The 17,323-nt window shown below is 34.8% G+C and overlaps 1 protein-coding gene across 1 annotated transcript; it reads right to left on the bottom strand.

Annotated features, from left to right (window-relative positions):
* Positions 1–38: 38 nt before the first annotated feature.
* On the bottom strand, positions 39–17,065 carry pex7 (peroxisomal biogenesis factor 7). The gene is made up of 10 exons (XM_052586804.1): positions 16,745–17,065; positions 16,609–16,666; positions 16,073–16,223; positions 15,904–15,981; positions 15,629–15,737; positions 10,986–11,092; positions 10,249–10,362; positions 8,924–8,979; positions 5,672–5,771; positions 39–1,094 (listed from the first exon to the last, which is right to left on the bottom strand). The coding sequence occupies exons 1-10, from the start codon at positions 16,848–16,850 to the stop codon at positions 1,029–1,031; spliced, it is 945 nt and encodes a 314-aa protein (XP_052442764.1). The 5' UTR covers positions 16,851–17,065; the 3' UTR covers positions 39–1,028.
* Positions 17,066–17,323: the final 258 nt, after the last annotated feature.

The raw sequence follows: 17,323 nt of genomic DNA, 5'->3' as shown, positions 1-17,323 counted from the left end.
GTTGGCAATATTAATTAGATAAAAAGGAATGCTCAGGATTTGTCTTCAGTTGAGAATGACAGATTGCATCGATTTATTAATATCAGTTTAACAAACCAGTAAGGAACAACATGTACATACTAAATAATCTTCCAATGCACTTCAGAAAACAAGGCACTCGCTGCGTAAACGAATAGTTCACCCAAAAACTATGTCGCGAAAAACCCATAAGCCCTTCATTCATCTTCGGAACACAAATTAAAATATTTTTGGCTGAAATCCAAGAGCTTTATGACCCTGCATAGACATTCATGTATAACAGAAATGTCCCCAGACCACATGATAATACCCCAGTTATGATAATACTTTTTGTGCGCAAAGTAACAACTTTATTTAATAATTCTTGTCCTCCAAATCATGTATTCCACCATTATTGAGAGTACCACAACGAATGTGCATTGCTTTCCCCTGCACATAAACAAGGCTCAGCTCATGTGCGTTGTACATCATCAGCATCATGTGTATGCATTGTTTCTGTTTATGCAGAGGTACTCTCGAAAATGGCGGAAGACGTGATTTTGGAGGAGAGGGACTGTTGAATAAAGTCATTTTTTAAATTGTATTTTAAGTATTCTTGGAGCTTCATAAAAATTACAGTTGAACCACTGATTCCACGTGGACTGTTTTACCACTGTCCTTAATTTCAGTTCTGAAGATGAACGATGGAATGAAATGAGGGTGATTAATTAATGACAGAATTGTCCTTTTTTTTGCTATCCCTTTAAGGTAAACTTTTAGTTTCATTACACATTTAAGAAACCCTATAACAACATCACACACAGTTTTTACACTCAGTGACAGCATGAGATTGCCCCTCATCTGTACAGCGCCCCTGACGCAATGCTCCTGATGCATCCCATGGGTTCTCCTTTAATAGCATCATTAGGAAATCTGCAGTGAAATCTTGGCAAACTCTGCACCTGTGATTGAAACATAGCTGCGGCTCCCCTGTGCTTTGCCCCAGCATCTTTCCATGGTGCACCAACCTCCTATAGGGCAGCTAGGCATGAAGGGGTGAAGACTTTTACAGTCTCATCCCAAGAGCAGTCCACAACCTGTGAAGAAGGCCACAGTCACACGATTAAAACTGCATCCACGTGATTGAGGTAGAAAAAATATGATAAAGGACAATAAAATCTTTGGGTGAGACAAGCTTAAACACTTTCTATAGCTGGATGCTGGTAATGATACCACCCAACTGGCTACAAGCCCATCATTTTAAAAGGGTCAAATAAAAAATAAATAATAAGATCCACTTTATGGAACATTTTCTATAAAGTTAATGTCCTATCTGCAGACTTCTTGCCTGATTGGAAAGAATGACAAAGCTAAAAAGTTCCACCACTGACTGGATACATACAGTATGCAATGTATTTTAAGATATTGTTTTTAATTCAATTTAATGGCATTGAAATTCAAAACGGCATTAATAAATATACCAAATTCATGTAAAGCACAAAGCTTACTGCGTCACCACAAGGGTCAAGTCAGAACAAAAAAGGAGAGAAAGAAAACCCTTGATATTGGAAAATAAAGAGATTTTTATGCATGTGCTGCTTTACTGAAATACAAAATAATGTTGTTTAACCAACAAATTGTTTCTTTTGATGCTGCTTCAAAGACTTTTTAAAGCATCTCCTTTTGCCTGTGTAAGGACATTAAACTGATACTGTACCTTGTACAGTTAACAATGTACTTTTGTTATATTCTCCTCATTATATTTTCTAATAGCAATATCAAGACAAACTGAATATGGGCAGCTGACATAAGAACATATAATGATTAATATATGCATAAGATATTAATCACAACACTAAAAAAGGTGCAGAAACAACTCTCCCTCTTAAATGTCTAGTGAAATTCACAATTAATTAATGAAATGGCAAATATCATATTGAAATAAATCAACATTTTGAAGTAAAAAACTTGCTTGGCTTTAACAATACAGTTAAAAAAAAATTCATGAACTATACACAAGTCTGTTCATGTCCATATTCCTATAAATAGAACTTCAAAGGCACAGTTTGTCCTAACAGACAAAATTCAACTCAATGTGAAAGTGATATAGTGATGTTCCATTCCCTTTTCTCCATATCTCATTACTCCAGAGCGCTCCAGCAGAAAGCCTGTGACTCACCCACTGAGGGAGAAAAAGTCTTTCATTAATTACTTGACTGCAAAACACACAACAGAGACTGAGTGCCAGTGAGCAGGCAACAGTGCAGAAGAAACTGATGCAGAGAGCAGGAGCGAGGAGTGAACGTGTGGTCAGCTGATAACACAACGCTCAATAGAAACTGGAGGCAAGAGAACAAGAATGTGATTCTGCTCTGCTCATCTGAGGAACAATATCTGTTAAGAACACACAATACACAATACTCTTTTGAGAGACACGTTTTAGGTTCTTGTCAAAAAGTGTAAAGGTATGATGCATCACCTGCTGTGGGTGTAGATGAAGTCGGAGCTGGGGTTTTTCTTAACAACCGGTTACAGTATAATTACCGCATTTAAAGACTTCACTTTATTCAAAGGCATAATGACTGTACAGAGGTTCAGCATGTGTGCAAACCTGAGCAGAGGTGATCAATCAAACCGAAAGGGTAAAAAAAGAATACATTTTCATTGTCAATGTGTATTTTTAAACTGATATGTCGTTTGCTAGGAATAGTCAAAATTGACCTATAATAGTATCCACTAATAAATGACATTGGTGGTGTTGATCCCCCTTGACTCTAAAATGTGTATTTAACAATGGCTCAGGGTGAGTTGTGGGCTTGAATATTGGCCTTGACAGCGAGTACGAGTAGCACAAGGTGTGTATGTGTGTGCGTTTGTGTGAACGGTTGGCAGCAAACAGGGAGACTGCGGTAGAAAAAGCACTTCACAGTTCTTGCCCTCGCGTTGCAGGAACAACCCACACCACCTGCAGCCTGCCAACAGCTGCACTTACACCCCATGCGGAACTAACAATAAGAGAGAATCCATACCTACATTATTTTTCCAATCCTGCAATTTGGCTCAGATGCACTTGCGGTCCAGAGATTTTTCTGGTTGAGCACTATTAATATAAGAGACACATCATGTCTTCTAAGAGACTTACAAAATACTCTGAAGTGGGCAAGACATCAAAGTGAGTTTAAAAACTTCCCAAATTTGCATTCTGATTGAAAGGAAACTCTACATTATCAAAATGAGATGTGAAGGTAATGGCAAAGCCTTGAAAAAGTTGAATGGAGTTATACCCAGTCAACAATATAAATAATTTTAGCCATCTTAGAATCTAAAGTGTTTGAAACAGAAGCTCAAACCACTGGATAGTGATGAATATTTTTCATAATTATCCAATCAAATAAAAAATATCACTAAATTATTCACTTTATGATTTTATTATATTGATATTTATATTATATGTGACCCTGGACCACAAAACCTGTTATAAGGGTCAATAAGAAACTTAAAAATCACCTGAAAGCTGAATAAATAAGCTTTCCATTTATGTATAGTTTGTTAGGTTATGACAATATTTGGCTGAGATTGAACTGAATTGAAAATGTGGAATCTAAATATTGATAATATTGTCTTAAAAGTTGTCCAAATTAAGTTCTTAGCAAAGCATATTACCAATTAGAAATTAAGTTTTTATATATTTACAGTAGACAATTGACTAAATTTAAGTAAAGATCTTTACTTAATATCCTAATGATTTTTGGCATTAAAGAGAAATCAAGAAATTTGACCCATACAATGCATCGTTGGCTATTGCTACAAATATACCCATGCTGCTTGCGACTGGTTTTGTGGTCCAGCCTCACATGTTATTATATTTTGTTTATTATTTCAATTGCATTATACACAATATATAATGCATTACCATTCGAAACTTTGGGGCTGATGTTTTTTTATTTATTTTTGTGCTTTATTAAATAAATATTTTGTTTATTATTTAAAATGTATTATATATAATAAAAATAATATAAACTCCAGTCTCCAGAAACTGCTATATAACAGTTTCCTTTTCAGTTCTGCATTAAATTAAATCATAACTTATTTCCCTTGACTGCATAAAATTTATTAATTCATTGAAATCTAATCAAAGCCATCACGCTCCACATAAACAGTCAGATAAGAAGATCTTCATATTCATACGCTTCAGGACTTGAGGTGACCTATAGGTTGAAAGGTATTCAAAGCTAAATCTCAGAAAAATGGCACAGTGGCACTGTGGAGGTGAGGGGTTTGCTGCAGATGTCTCCTGTCAGCTCAGTGATGGCTCATTGACTGCTCTGACTTTTCTTCATCACTATGAGTGCTGGCGTCAGACAGGACCAGCTCCCCTGAGGACCGCGGCCCACATCTCAATGAGCTGAGTGCTCTGTTGCTGTACGTGACCGGTTCCTTGTACACTCTCTACGAACAAGGCATGCCACCTGTCTGCAGATGATTGTTTTGAGCAACAGATCAAAATCAGAGGTGAAGTGAGGTCAACAGACCAGGCCGTAAAGCGAGGGTTAACCAAAATTAATAGCTGCAGATGGAGTCATGGAAATATTAATTTAAGTTTCTCAATTACAAGCCACTGGTCCATCAGAACAGATGTCAATTAAAAAAACACTAAAGTAAGACTGGATGATATAACTCAGCACAATATCAATAATTTCCAAATATTTGATATATAACTTATATTTACATATTTGCTTCGAAATAGAACAAATAAAAAATTAAATAAAAAAAGTTTTTTTTTGCCCAATCAGAACTACCTTAATTTCAAACAAACACATTGGAAATTCTAGTAGTTAAAAAAAAACAAAAAAACAATCAGCAATATTTAATAAATAACTGCAAGGATCTTCTATTTAACTAAAATTAAAATAATTTCTAACTTAAAATAAAATAAACATCAGAAATAAATTTTTTAGATAGCTGCCAAATAAACAATTGTAATTTTCATTTAGTGTATTTAGTCATGTAGGACTACTGAAATAACAAAAAAATAAAATGACATAAAAATTTATAAATCTAAATTGACATATTAAAAAAATCTTATAATAAGAATGACAGACACACAACAAAATTTACAATTAAAATTTACATTATAAGTTGAAATAAAAAATGTAAAAATAAAAACTTAAATTAACTCTTAAGTATAGTACCTCAATGATACTCAACTAATGCATAATACTGACTGAAATGGACAGCTTGAACTGATTTATAAGTTCAGTTCGATTCATTTCTGTGAATCAGTTTGAACTGTCAATTTCAATGAATCACTTGAAAACTTTAATTTGGGTCATCATCTTTAACATGCACATTACATTTTTTTTTATTTATTACAAATTTCTATTTTTACTGAAGTAAAGCTATTAAAACATTCTACCTAAATTCTCTCAAACTTGAATAACACCGGCTTTACTTAAATAAAAAGGTTGCTCGGAGTTATTTTTGCTGCACTATTGAAAGCTACTACATTGTTTTCTCCAAATATTAATTTCCTTTGTGTCACTTATTGAAAGGACAGCATGGGAGGAAGTGGCAGGATGTGGCGGAAAAGAACTGGTAGGCCTTATTTTCATATTGTTATTTTCAGCTAAAGTCAATAGGTGTGTCCCACAGCACTGTGTTTTGCTCAGATTACCTGGTTAGGGATGTGCAGGTTGAAATCCAGGCCACACACAAACTCCGAGTGGTGCTCCAGTGTCTCCAGCAGCGGCTGGTTCTTGGAGTAGTCCCAGAATCTGTGGACGCAGAGCAGCAGAAGGCAATCATGCTAATTGAACAGCAGTTTGTCTTCTCTGACGGGGCAGCAGCTCAAAGCCCTGACGCAGCCCTGGCTCACCAGGCCCTGACTGATCCATTCAGCAAATGTAATTAAATCACCTCTCTAAAAAAAGGGGGGAAAAAAACCCTGTCTATAGGAAAACATTAGGCAGGCATTAATACTAACATTACCACAGAGCAGAAGAGAAGGATATTATTTATAAGCACAGTGGGACGACAGCTTTTCAGGGTGTGGACTTCTTTAGAAAGAGATGTTTAATTTAATCACCATTGTGGCATCAATATGCTGGATGTGTGTTAAAGGTTCAGAGGGCACTAAAACAGCACCAAACATCACTCATCAAGTAAAAATGGCAATGTGTTAAGACAAACTTGTGCCAAATTACTAGACTCATGTGATATTTTCCAACAATAAGCACAGAACGTGTGAAAAAATAAAAAAATAAATAAAATAAAATCCAACCACACAATTAAAATCAATAAGAGTATGTAGTGGCAAATGTTTTATGAAATTGCCTATACTGAGAGAAATTCACCCGGCAACACTATAATGCACCTGATATATGCAGTTTGTGCATGTATTTATGTGAAATTTATTTTGTTAGATACACATACTGTACAATCAACAGAATGACTGATGTCTGTCATACTTCATTAAAAGCAATGCATCAATCTAAACAAACTGTCATCATTTAAATAAAGAATGAAAGCTCCTTACACAAAGCAAAGAACAATATAGAAAAATCAATATCCCTGCCTAATTAGTTGTTAAATAACACAGAGAAAGACTTTTCCTTCATACGTGCCGTCATAGCAGCTTAGAAAAGCCAGCTGTTGTGTATGAAAGAGGAAACCTTATCTGCTGTAAACGAGACCTGATAGACCTATAAGAGCAACTGCATAGACTGGGTTAAGTAAACAGCTAAGTGTGCATGTGTGTGTGTGTTGTGTGTGTGTGTGTGTGGGGCAGCCGGTGGCTCAAGTTCTTTTGAACATAAATCCTTTAAAAAGTCTTTGTTTTTAAATAAACACCATTTTCTCTTTACCGCAAAGGGAACAAAAAAGATTCACGTTGAGCTGTTCTTCCTGTAGAAATCATTTCTGGTTGGTATAATCACAGTTTACTCTGAAGGTAAAATGAATTAAATAGCACCTTAATCTGTCCTGTCTGTTCAAACAGCAAATTTCCTGTAATCAATAGAGCTGATTTCTATGAAAGCAAAACCGCAAATACTAGATCTAAAGCTGATTGGCTGTATTCATGCTAAATGAACTGAAAGACAATAAACTGAAAGTTAAACACAAATATAAAACAGAACTTCTAAGGTTACTAAGGTACAGTAATAACTGGCTCCTTGTATACTTCATTATAAACAATCTGATCATAAATGAGAAGTTTATTGTGAGTTAAAATGCATTACATTATATATAAACTGCATTGTTTTGTATAGAAATTGAACATTTCCTTTACTCTCATTGATTGTTGTCACAACGTGTTTCTACTCATTTGCATAAAGTTGGACACACCCATAACTTGTAGTCAATGGTTACTATCAGCCAATTTAATTAAAAATATTAAAAGTAATATTAAAAATGTATACATACACTTACATTGTTTTCCTAATGAATGTTGTTCAGTTGCTTTGACGCAATGTATTTTGTTTAAAGCGCTATATAAATAAAGGTGACTTGACTTTACCACTAAATGAGCTTTTTGGAAGTGTGAACAATATAATAAATTTGTCATTGTCTTGTTTTAATAGGGATCTGGTTTAATCATAGTTCAAAAACTTGCAGTGTTTTTCCAAGTACTGATTGGCTGGTGCATTTAGTGACAAACACCTTCAGTCTTAGATGAATAGATAGCGTTTAAACAATGAGGTGACAAACAGCATCGGAAGGAAAATCAAGCTCACCTCTAATTAGACCACTTGTGGCACCCACTGCTCAATATGAGTCAATTCTCATTTTAAAAGCTTGTCAACACAGTTAAAGTACTCTGTGTAATTGTTCTCCAACCGCCAAGGCAAAGACCTGTTGTCACTCTTTAAGAAAAACAACTATCCATCCCCTTATCAATTATAATGATGTTCCCATTTGACCTGTTTGGAGGAGTTCAATAGACTAACTTTAGTTAAAAAAAAAATGTTCCAGTTTCAGCTTTATCGATACTGTCAGTCACACGTTTTTTAGAACAAAAAACATAAATGAGAAGCAGTGTTTTTATTACAACTTAATTTTTACATACAAAAAGTTATCTAACTTAAATGATGTGGCAGAGCTTCACTTGTAAGAACATTACTAGGTGTCTGGAGGTAGGAAAAAAGATTGCTAAAGACTATAATTTGTGTGTTCTTCAAAGGCCTAAAAATGTATTTCACATTCAATCACAATTAAAGGTTATTAAGACTTCTAAAGCATATTTGCAAATCTATTGAGCTCCTTTATGAAATGACAGCAACTAGGCAGCATTTTTTAAGCCAAAAATTAAGCCAAACATTTGCTTTTGCTTTACTACTGTGATTTTTGCTGATATGTCCTTGACAGCCCTTTTAAAGATCATTCCCCCAATTAAAAAATGAGCTCCACGCTCGATACAAACACAACCATGCACTAACAGAATGCATTCACTGCAAAAGGAAATAAACCAGTCTACTCTGAAATGAGAGCAATGGGTTTTAAAACCCAGCTTTATGGCAAAAGCATCTGTTCTTCTGGTAATGTGCCAGCAACCCAGACCATTTACCATTCATTCATTCATGCCTTCAACATGGATGAGCATTTGGACAATGCAGGAAGGTCTTTAGAAATGTGAAATCCACTTCATGGGTTTTTTTAAGGAAGACGATCTGTTTCAGTAAAATTTTTATCCTATAGAATTCATCATGTTATTTACCAGTGCCCTAGTTTAATTGAACAATTTTTTATTACCTCCTTATTTACAGAACAGTCTAAAATAAATGGCACCACTGTAACCATGCTGGTGTGCTGATATTCAGAAGAACTGCACTGCTGCTCATGTGATGTTGCTTAATCTGAATTTAGTTTATAATTTGCTATTTAATGATTAAATGTGACAGATGCATCTGTGGTCAAAAATGTGGCTTACCTGACGGTGAAATCATATGAGCAGGATGCTAGGACTGTCTTATAGAATGGGCAGAACTAGAAATGAAAAACACATAAAAGAGGAATTAATATACAGTGGCTGCTGAAGAAAAAATAACAATGAACACTGCTTTAAAACGGGACCTGGCATTTAGGCTATATTTACACTACATCTGAATGTGGCACAAATCCTTTCAGCATTTTAGATGACCAACCAGTTTAAAAATGTCCAAATGTTCATTTATGACATGGGTCACTTTTATATATGAAAATAAACTGGATAAGTATCTGACTTTTTTTTTTTTTGCAATCAGACTTTAGTGTGAAATGAATTTCAATTATTACATCAATTCCATCAGTCAAAATCTTTACTTATTAGCAAGCTAAAATAATGTGATGAACTTTAAAATGAGATCTACACGTTTTTATTGATTGACTCTCCCTCCGCCTGAGTGTTTTAATGATATCAGCTGAATTATGACAGCACCAATATTATCATGACCCTACAGGAAGAGTTTTCATAGAACAGTATATGAGAAAGACAATATGCCTCTTTATCACTGATACAGTATAAGAAGACATAATAATCATATAATAAAAAATAAACAGTGTTCATTTCAAAGCTGTTCAATCACATGCTTCTCAGCACTCCTGCATTCCCAGTGCAATAAACAGTTTATAGCTCCTTATTTCACACGTGCTATTTTTCTCTACATTATCTGAAAGCTGAGAGCAAAACCATTAACTTGAAACAGCTTGTGATTTCAAATGACCCAGCTGAGGCGGGTTTTATTCCCATCGCTCCTTTTGGAGGTATAAGCTTCCTCGTGTGACATAAAATCAGAGCATTTGTGTATGTTTTGGGTCCACAGGTTTGACAGTAGACCGGTCAAGTGCACCGATCTCTGTAATCTACATAATTGCTAAGTGTTTGGACACTCAAGCGCTCACATTTTCTCCAACTCAGTTTAGCAGTTCCCTAAAGATAATCTGTTTATATACGAAAATCCATAGCTGTCACATACTGTACAGAAATATGCTGTGAGTTTTACACAGACAGACACTGCTGCATGCCTCATTAATGTAAAACAGACTTGTTAATTTAATCAAAACAATGAACAAACTAATGTGACACTGACTGGCAGCTCTAGTCTTTACCCTTCATCCAACTCAATATTTTGAACTGTTATGATTTCTCACTATGGCCCCTTATACACATCGTTTGCATTACCTTGCAAATTTTATTTTGACACACTTCTGTGAAAAAAATCAGGCCAGCTTTTAAACTAGAATCCTAGGAATAAGTTGACCATCTAACTACAATACCTTTACTCTACGGATGGCGTAGGAATGGCCCATCATTTGAGCAACAGGATGTCGTACGTTACGTAGGTCCCAGACTTTGAGACTGCAATCCACTGCTCCAGTGACCAGAATATTCTGAGTATATATGAGAGGAATAACAATCTGAATGGAATTAAATATTACTGTGCACTATATACTTTATCGTGCATATACTGCATATTTATTTAATAGAAGCAACATGCTAGATTATTGGTCACATGACACATGGCACTATGTTATAAGTGGTATACAGTTATCTCAGAAAAACATTTCTTAATTCCAATTTCTATTAGAATAATTATAAATCACTCAAAATTCTGAGACTGTAAGATATTTAGAAATTAAAACTTCGTTTCAGCAAGGACACACTTATGAAAAGTGAAATTAAAGACATTTATGTTACAAAATACTTAATATTTACTTAAAATAATATAATACCTAATATGATATTTCAAAAATATTTCACAAAATATTTCTAATAAATTATGTTCTTTTGAACTTACCGTTCATCAAAGAATCCTAAAAAAAATATTAAGCAGCACAACTAGTTTCAGCATTCATAATAATAAGAAATGTTTCTTGAGCACCAAATCAGCATATTATAATTAATTCTGAAACTAAACACTGGAGTAATGCCTTTTGTATGTGCTCAGAGAAAGTTCAGTACAATAAACACTTTTATCACAAACTGTATCACAGTGAGTGAATGAAATAGTCACCTGGTCATATTTGCACCAATCACAGCTGAGGATTTCAGCCTTGTGCGCTGGGACAGCCAGCCTGCACGATCCCGCCTTCACATCCCACACTCGCAGTGTCCCATCCCCTAGTGACAGAGAGGAGTTTCAAGTGTCAGAGTTTTAAATCTTCTAAAAAGTCACAAAATTTCTCATATAAACTCCTGGTCTTCACTCCCCTGAACCATAACAGTCATTTCAAGTGCCACTTACAGTGAGCATGAATGGACCCAGGTCAAGGCACTGATGGCCGGTCCTCTATACTGCACAGGCCACAGATTTCTACAGGGAATTTCTCGTGTCGTATCTCTTTTACGCCTTCTATCTGACCTTTTTCTTGAAGCACAGCATTTCTATTCTGGAGTAAGCAGTAAATGGTCCTAGACATTCACTTTTTACAAGTCACTACATGTTGCAACGTTAGCAGTATCAACAAACAGCAAAAGACTCAAGAATCAGTCACTGGGGGTTTCTCTGATGTATACGGTGCAAAAGTATTCATAGATCTAAGCATAAATGTAGAATTAATAACCTGGTAGAAAATTTGCACATGTTCCCAGAACTGCAGGTCCCACTTTGAATAACCTAAAAAAATCAATAAATAGCTATACGTAACACATTAAGTGAGCACCGCATAAACACAGCATAACCATATTAATGAAAATCTGGAAAGCACACACACCCAACTTAAAAGGGATAGTTCGTACAAAAATAAAAACTCTTGTCATTATTTACTCAACCTCATGTCGTTCCAAACCTGTATGCATTTCTTTCTTATGCTGAGCACAAAAAATATATATTTTGTATTTTGACCCCAGTGTTGATATCCAAAGAGTTTTAAATCTGATTGATTTCTACTCATTTTTTTTCCATACAATGGAATTCAGTGGAACGACATGAGGATGAACAACTCATTTTTGGGTGGATTATCCCTTTAATATTTACTCTTCAAGTTAAGCATCATTATTACTATTGCAAAAAAACAAAAACAAAAGATGTTATGCATCTCATCTTGCATATAAACCGGACTGGAAGGAAATATGCAGGTAAGATATTAAAAAGTCCAAATAAGATTAACACAAAACATGAATCTCAGTTTCTCAATGGCTTCAAAGTATGTGGCATTTACTTGACGATCCAATAGCTCGTTGTTTAAATGAATAGCCCTACTTTAGTTAATTACATCTCAGGAGGCTTGTGCCAATGACTATTGTAACCCTTATTGATTTGAAGATCTCCAACTAATGGAATAAATAAAAGCCACTCTGAAATGCGACCCGCAGGGAGTGACAATAAATTAAGCCTATCACATAAACACTTTCAAGTGCTCTAGGAAAAGTGGTTTTGTATCACAATATACTGCTGTATGGTTCCATTTTCTGCTAACATCAGCATCAGGACAAAGAGACTGCATTTCACCTATGGGCTCTAATATGATTTTAATTAAAACAGATTTAAGCTTCTTTGTTATGCCTTCATAATTTTTTTTAACAGTTTTAAAATACCTTTATGTATAGATCTGATTATTTTAGATTATTTTATTATTTATATTTTTTATTTTTTTTTGTCATAGATGCAGACTTAAATATAAAAATCCACCATAAAAATACATAAAAGCACATTTTTTTAATTATGATAATCCTAATACAGAGTAAACCCTGTCACCATTAACTGTCTGAAAATAATTTATTCAAATCCAAAGCTACACCACTCCAGTTGACGATGACATATCAGAAAACATCACAAAAAGGGTCTTAACATGTACGTAGGAGGCAGCTTGTAGATTTCAGAGAAAAGTGTTTGAAGGGTTTGAGGAAGATTTAGTATTTCAATATTTCAATGAGCTCGAGTTTAATAATAACTGTGATATGTGGTCCGCTCTAGGCACTTCTATTTTAATTATTACAGAACAGATCACTTACTGAGATTGTTGGCATGTAAGCATCTTGCATTAAAGATTTCCCGGCATCCCAGCCAGGAGGAAGTGATATCTCTGAGAAAGGGAGGTGATGAAACTGTTTTTTTAATGTACAGAGGGATAATGACATAATGTCTTATTAAGAGAGTTGATTTTTTTTCAACGTTTCTAACCAGAATTTTAGTATTTATATTTGTTTATATATTCATACAACCATATCAACATTATATGACACAGCATGAACCTGAAAATTCAGTATATTTTTCATCTTACCAAAACCTGTGAGCTATGGTGGTTTAATTATTTGACGTCATGTTGTCTGACATCAGCGTCTACGCAAATACTGGTTAGAAGAATCATGAAATATTTTCCCACAAAACTACAATTTGGCTTTTGTGTGTCGAAAAGACATGAAAGAGGTTCTTTATAAACATAAAGCTTGCAGAAAGCCACAATCAGTCTTCTTAAAACTGTGCTGGAAAGCTGCCATATTTGTGGAAAGCATAAACCTGATGCTGGCTTTTTGTTGTATGCTTATATAAGAGGTTTCTGTGATGAGAAAAGCTAGCATATCTATTACTTAAACGTCTTCTGCTGAAGTAGCATTTCACAGAAACCACTTTTGCCATGATCACATTCAGCGTTTGCCACGGTGCTAGGGTTTAGTATTGATTTTCAGACACATCTCATTACACACGTGGTATCAACATACTATAGCAAAAGAAAAGTGTCCTCCATCAGCACAGGAGGGTATCATACTTACCACAGCTCCTGAAGAGGGGGCCAAATTAATACAAAGGAACATGGATGAGTATCCTGTACATGATCTCTCAAGGAACCATAGATGGGTTGTGTGAGTGTATATGCATTCACAGTTAGTCATTCTTGCCTGATGCACTATAAGCGGCCCTTGACTCTTGACAAAAGTCATGCATAAAATGCATTATAAAAAGATGCAATTCTCCTTTTGGTGCTACACTGAAGAAAGAAGCATTTAGAGTTGTAATGCAGTCACCAGTTTCTGCTACATCTGAGAGAGATGTGAACTCGTGAGACCCTTGTGACTCCTCCTTACACAAGGCCAAACACACCGATTACTGTGTAGACTCGGAGTATGATTTAAAAAACACCCATTGTTATGCAATCATGATTATGCAGAAATTTCTACTATGAATGCAGTTGCCAAGCACAAAATGTATCAAAACTAGGGCTACTAGGTCAATTAAAGATATTATTTACTTGCAACAAAAAGCAGATTACTTATTCATATTAACACCTATACGTTTTGTTTTGTCTTTTGAAAGAAAGGGATTGTTTTGTACATGTGTGCATGAATAACTGTATTTTATTTCTGTTTTATTTTCTAATTAATTGGACTAAATTAATGCAAAACTAAAATAAAATGTTAATTAAAGGGCATCTGCAAGCTCCAAAGGATGGTAGTAGCTCACTGCTGACCTCTTGGGGTGAAAGATTATTTATATAAGGTCAATTAAAGATTTTATAGCAGATTACTTATTCATATTAACACCTATATGTTTTGTTTTGTCTTTTGAAAGAAAGGGATTTTTGTACATGTGTGCATGAATAACGGTATTTTATTTTATAATTAATTGGACTAAATGAATGCAAAACTTATCAAAATTAAAAGAAAAATGTAAATTAAAGGGCATCTGCAAGCTCCAAAGGATGGTAGTAGCTCACTGCTGACCTCTTGGGGTGAAAGATTTTATATATATACATATACATATACATATACATATACATATATATATATATATATATATATATATATATATATATATATTAAAATATTATACAATCTCAATCTCCACCAAAATGTAATTTCTGCTATAACTAAATTTTGTCTTATTATTAGAAAGAAAATTTGTCAGTTGTATTGAGGGGAATGAGAATGTAAAATGGTGCTACATATCAAGACAAACTGTATTTCCATATTTAGTGTAATTTGTTCTCTAGTGTAAAATTTGCCTGTGATGCAATTTTAATGAGCCAAATATTACAGCAAAATCAAGACATCTAATAAAATAAACTGAAATTACATAAATAAATAAAAAAGTTATATATTTTATCTCAGCTAGTTCCCAAAGCAATATTTCCCCTTTTTTAATACATGTAACTTGAAATTACCTCATCTAAAATTATATAAAATATATAAATATAATACCAAAATATTAATAAAACTATAACAATACCTAAGTGATGCTAAAATAACATGGTTTCACAATCCCATTTTCCCTTTTCTACTCTTAATTTCCTGTCCTCTCCCATCCCTCACAATATAATAAGCAAAACAATCCTTCAACTGGTAAAATGGACTTGTTGTCTAATAAGATTTTAATAAAGATTTTATCAGTACATGCTTTTCTTAGAAATAAAACTCATGGTCTATTAACATTTTTAGTATTTGTATTATTTGTGTCTTGTCGTAGTCATTCTGTTTGTGCTGTGGAAGCTTCTTTCACCAAATAAATTCTTCATTTGTATAAACATACCTAGCAATACGGCATATTCGAATTCTGATTGTTTTGACATGCCACATGGTACCATTTTGTTATGCATTTCTGATCACCCTATAATATCTGTAGTCTTCTCTAATATCTGCATCCCAACACTGTCACTTTCAAAAGTATAGCAGCAATCCTTCCAAACTTCATGGAAAGACAGATACAGCTCATTTTCCTACCTGAGGCTGAAGCAAAGCATGCTGGGATATGAGGAGACCAGATTGTGCTGTAGATGACACCCTCATGACCCTGCAGGGAGTTCACTAACTGACATCGCTCCGGATCCCACTGTGTGCAAAACAGGACAACCATGACGCTCATTTTATGTCAACAAGTAACAACATTTCCAGTATGTCTGATCCCCAGTACACAGAAAAAAAAGAGTTTCATCTTCATTTTAAAGGTTAGCTGCATTTTTAGCATTAGTTAAGAATTGAACTAAGTCTCCACTTACCACTTTGGCTGTGTGATCCCACGATCCCGATACCACCAGGTGTTCCCCCCGTGTCTGACTCCAGTCTACTGAATACACCTACACCAAGGTCAGATGTTTTGCCGTTCAGAAGTTATGAAGTGCTAAATGCAGGGAGCTTTATAATAAACTACTGAGGGTGTGAACTCACCTCTTGTGTGTGCCCTTTCAGCACCTGCAGAGGACCTTGGGGGTTGGCAGTGTCCCAGATCTGCAAAGATCCATCACCTCCTCCCGTCACCAGCACATGTTCATTGTTCTCGCTCCATGTCACATCGAAGAGACCGTCATTCCAGTCAAAACTGTGTATGAGACAAAAAGATCCTCAACCTCTATTTAATGATCAGTCACATCTCCACTTCTTCTTGACACTCTGCATGCATCTACGGTGGCCTTAAATATGTATTAAGAAATTTACCCTATATTCTAATTACTTGCTGCAAATAAATACATTAATAAAAATAATAATAATAATAAAAAATAATAATAATTATATAATATATATTTTTTTCTTTCATTTTTCTTTTTTTGCATCCTCAGATTGCTGACTTTAAAATAGTTGTATTTCGGTCAAATATTGTCCTATCCTTACAGACGTGTGTGTGTGTGTGTGGGTGGGTGTGTGTGTGTGTGTGTAAAAACACTGTATTAAAAAAAAGTAAGTCTTAAAAGAGGCCAACAAATTACCTCCTCACAAGTGAAACATCTGGCTCTCTCTGCTCCAGCACAAACAGTGTCCCACATCCTAAAAGACACGAAGAGTTTTCATTGGCATTTATGCCAGTTTCATTTATGTATGTTCATGCAATATTCCAAATATTACCTGCTATTCCATAATACTGCGATGACGCACAGGCGATCGTAGAAGCCAAAAAAGGTGAAATCTCCACTGCATATCCATGACGGCCTGGAAATTTAAACGACTTCATACTCTTTACTAACTCCAAAGTCCACCAAAAATGTATTCACGATAAATAATCTATTTCGTGGTAAAACGCCAAACATTTGTCGAGAACGGCGAAAGCTTGATAAATTCTCAACCATCAATAAAACGGTAAATTACATCAGGAAACCGATGCGTTTGCAATGTTGTTACATTTAGCGCAAAACATGTGTATACCATATGTTTACTTCCGTGTTTTGACTGCGTGAAAAAACGCGGAGCTGTGATTGGCCAGACGAGGATGACGTCTTGAACACAGTTTAATATATAATGTATCGTGTTATTTATTTTCCTTTTTATTCTATGTGATTTTATAAAATAGAAACTACTACAGGAAATATTTTGAAAAATGCTAATTGCACGTAGTCTGCACAAACGAGTGACTAAATGAAAAACAATCTGCGCCTTAAAATGATCTCGCACCAGATGGCAGCATTTCTCTAGTGAAGACACATTTGT

Source organism: Carassius gibelio, chromosome B20 (assembly GCF_023724105.1).
Source record: "Carassius gibelio isolate Cgi1373 ecotype wild population from Czech Republic chromosome B20, carGib1.2-hapl.c, whole genome shotgun sequence".
Classification (NCBI taxonomy): Eukaryota; Metazoa; Chordata; class Actinopteri; order Cypriniformes; family Cyprinidae; genus Carassius; species Carassius gibelio.
The sequence above is the reverse complement of the archived record's forward strand: the minus strand, read 5'-3'. Positions and strand labels throughout refer to the sequence as shown.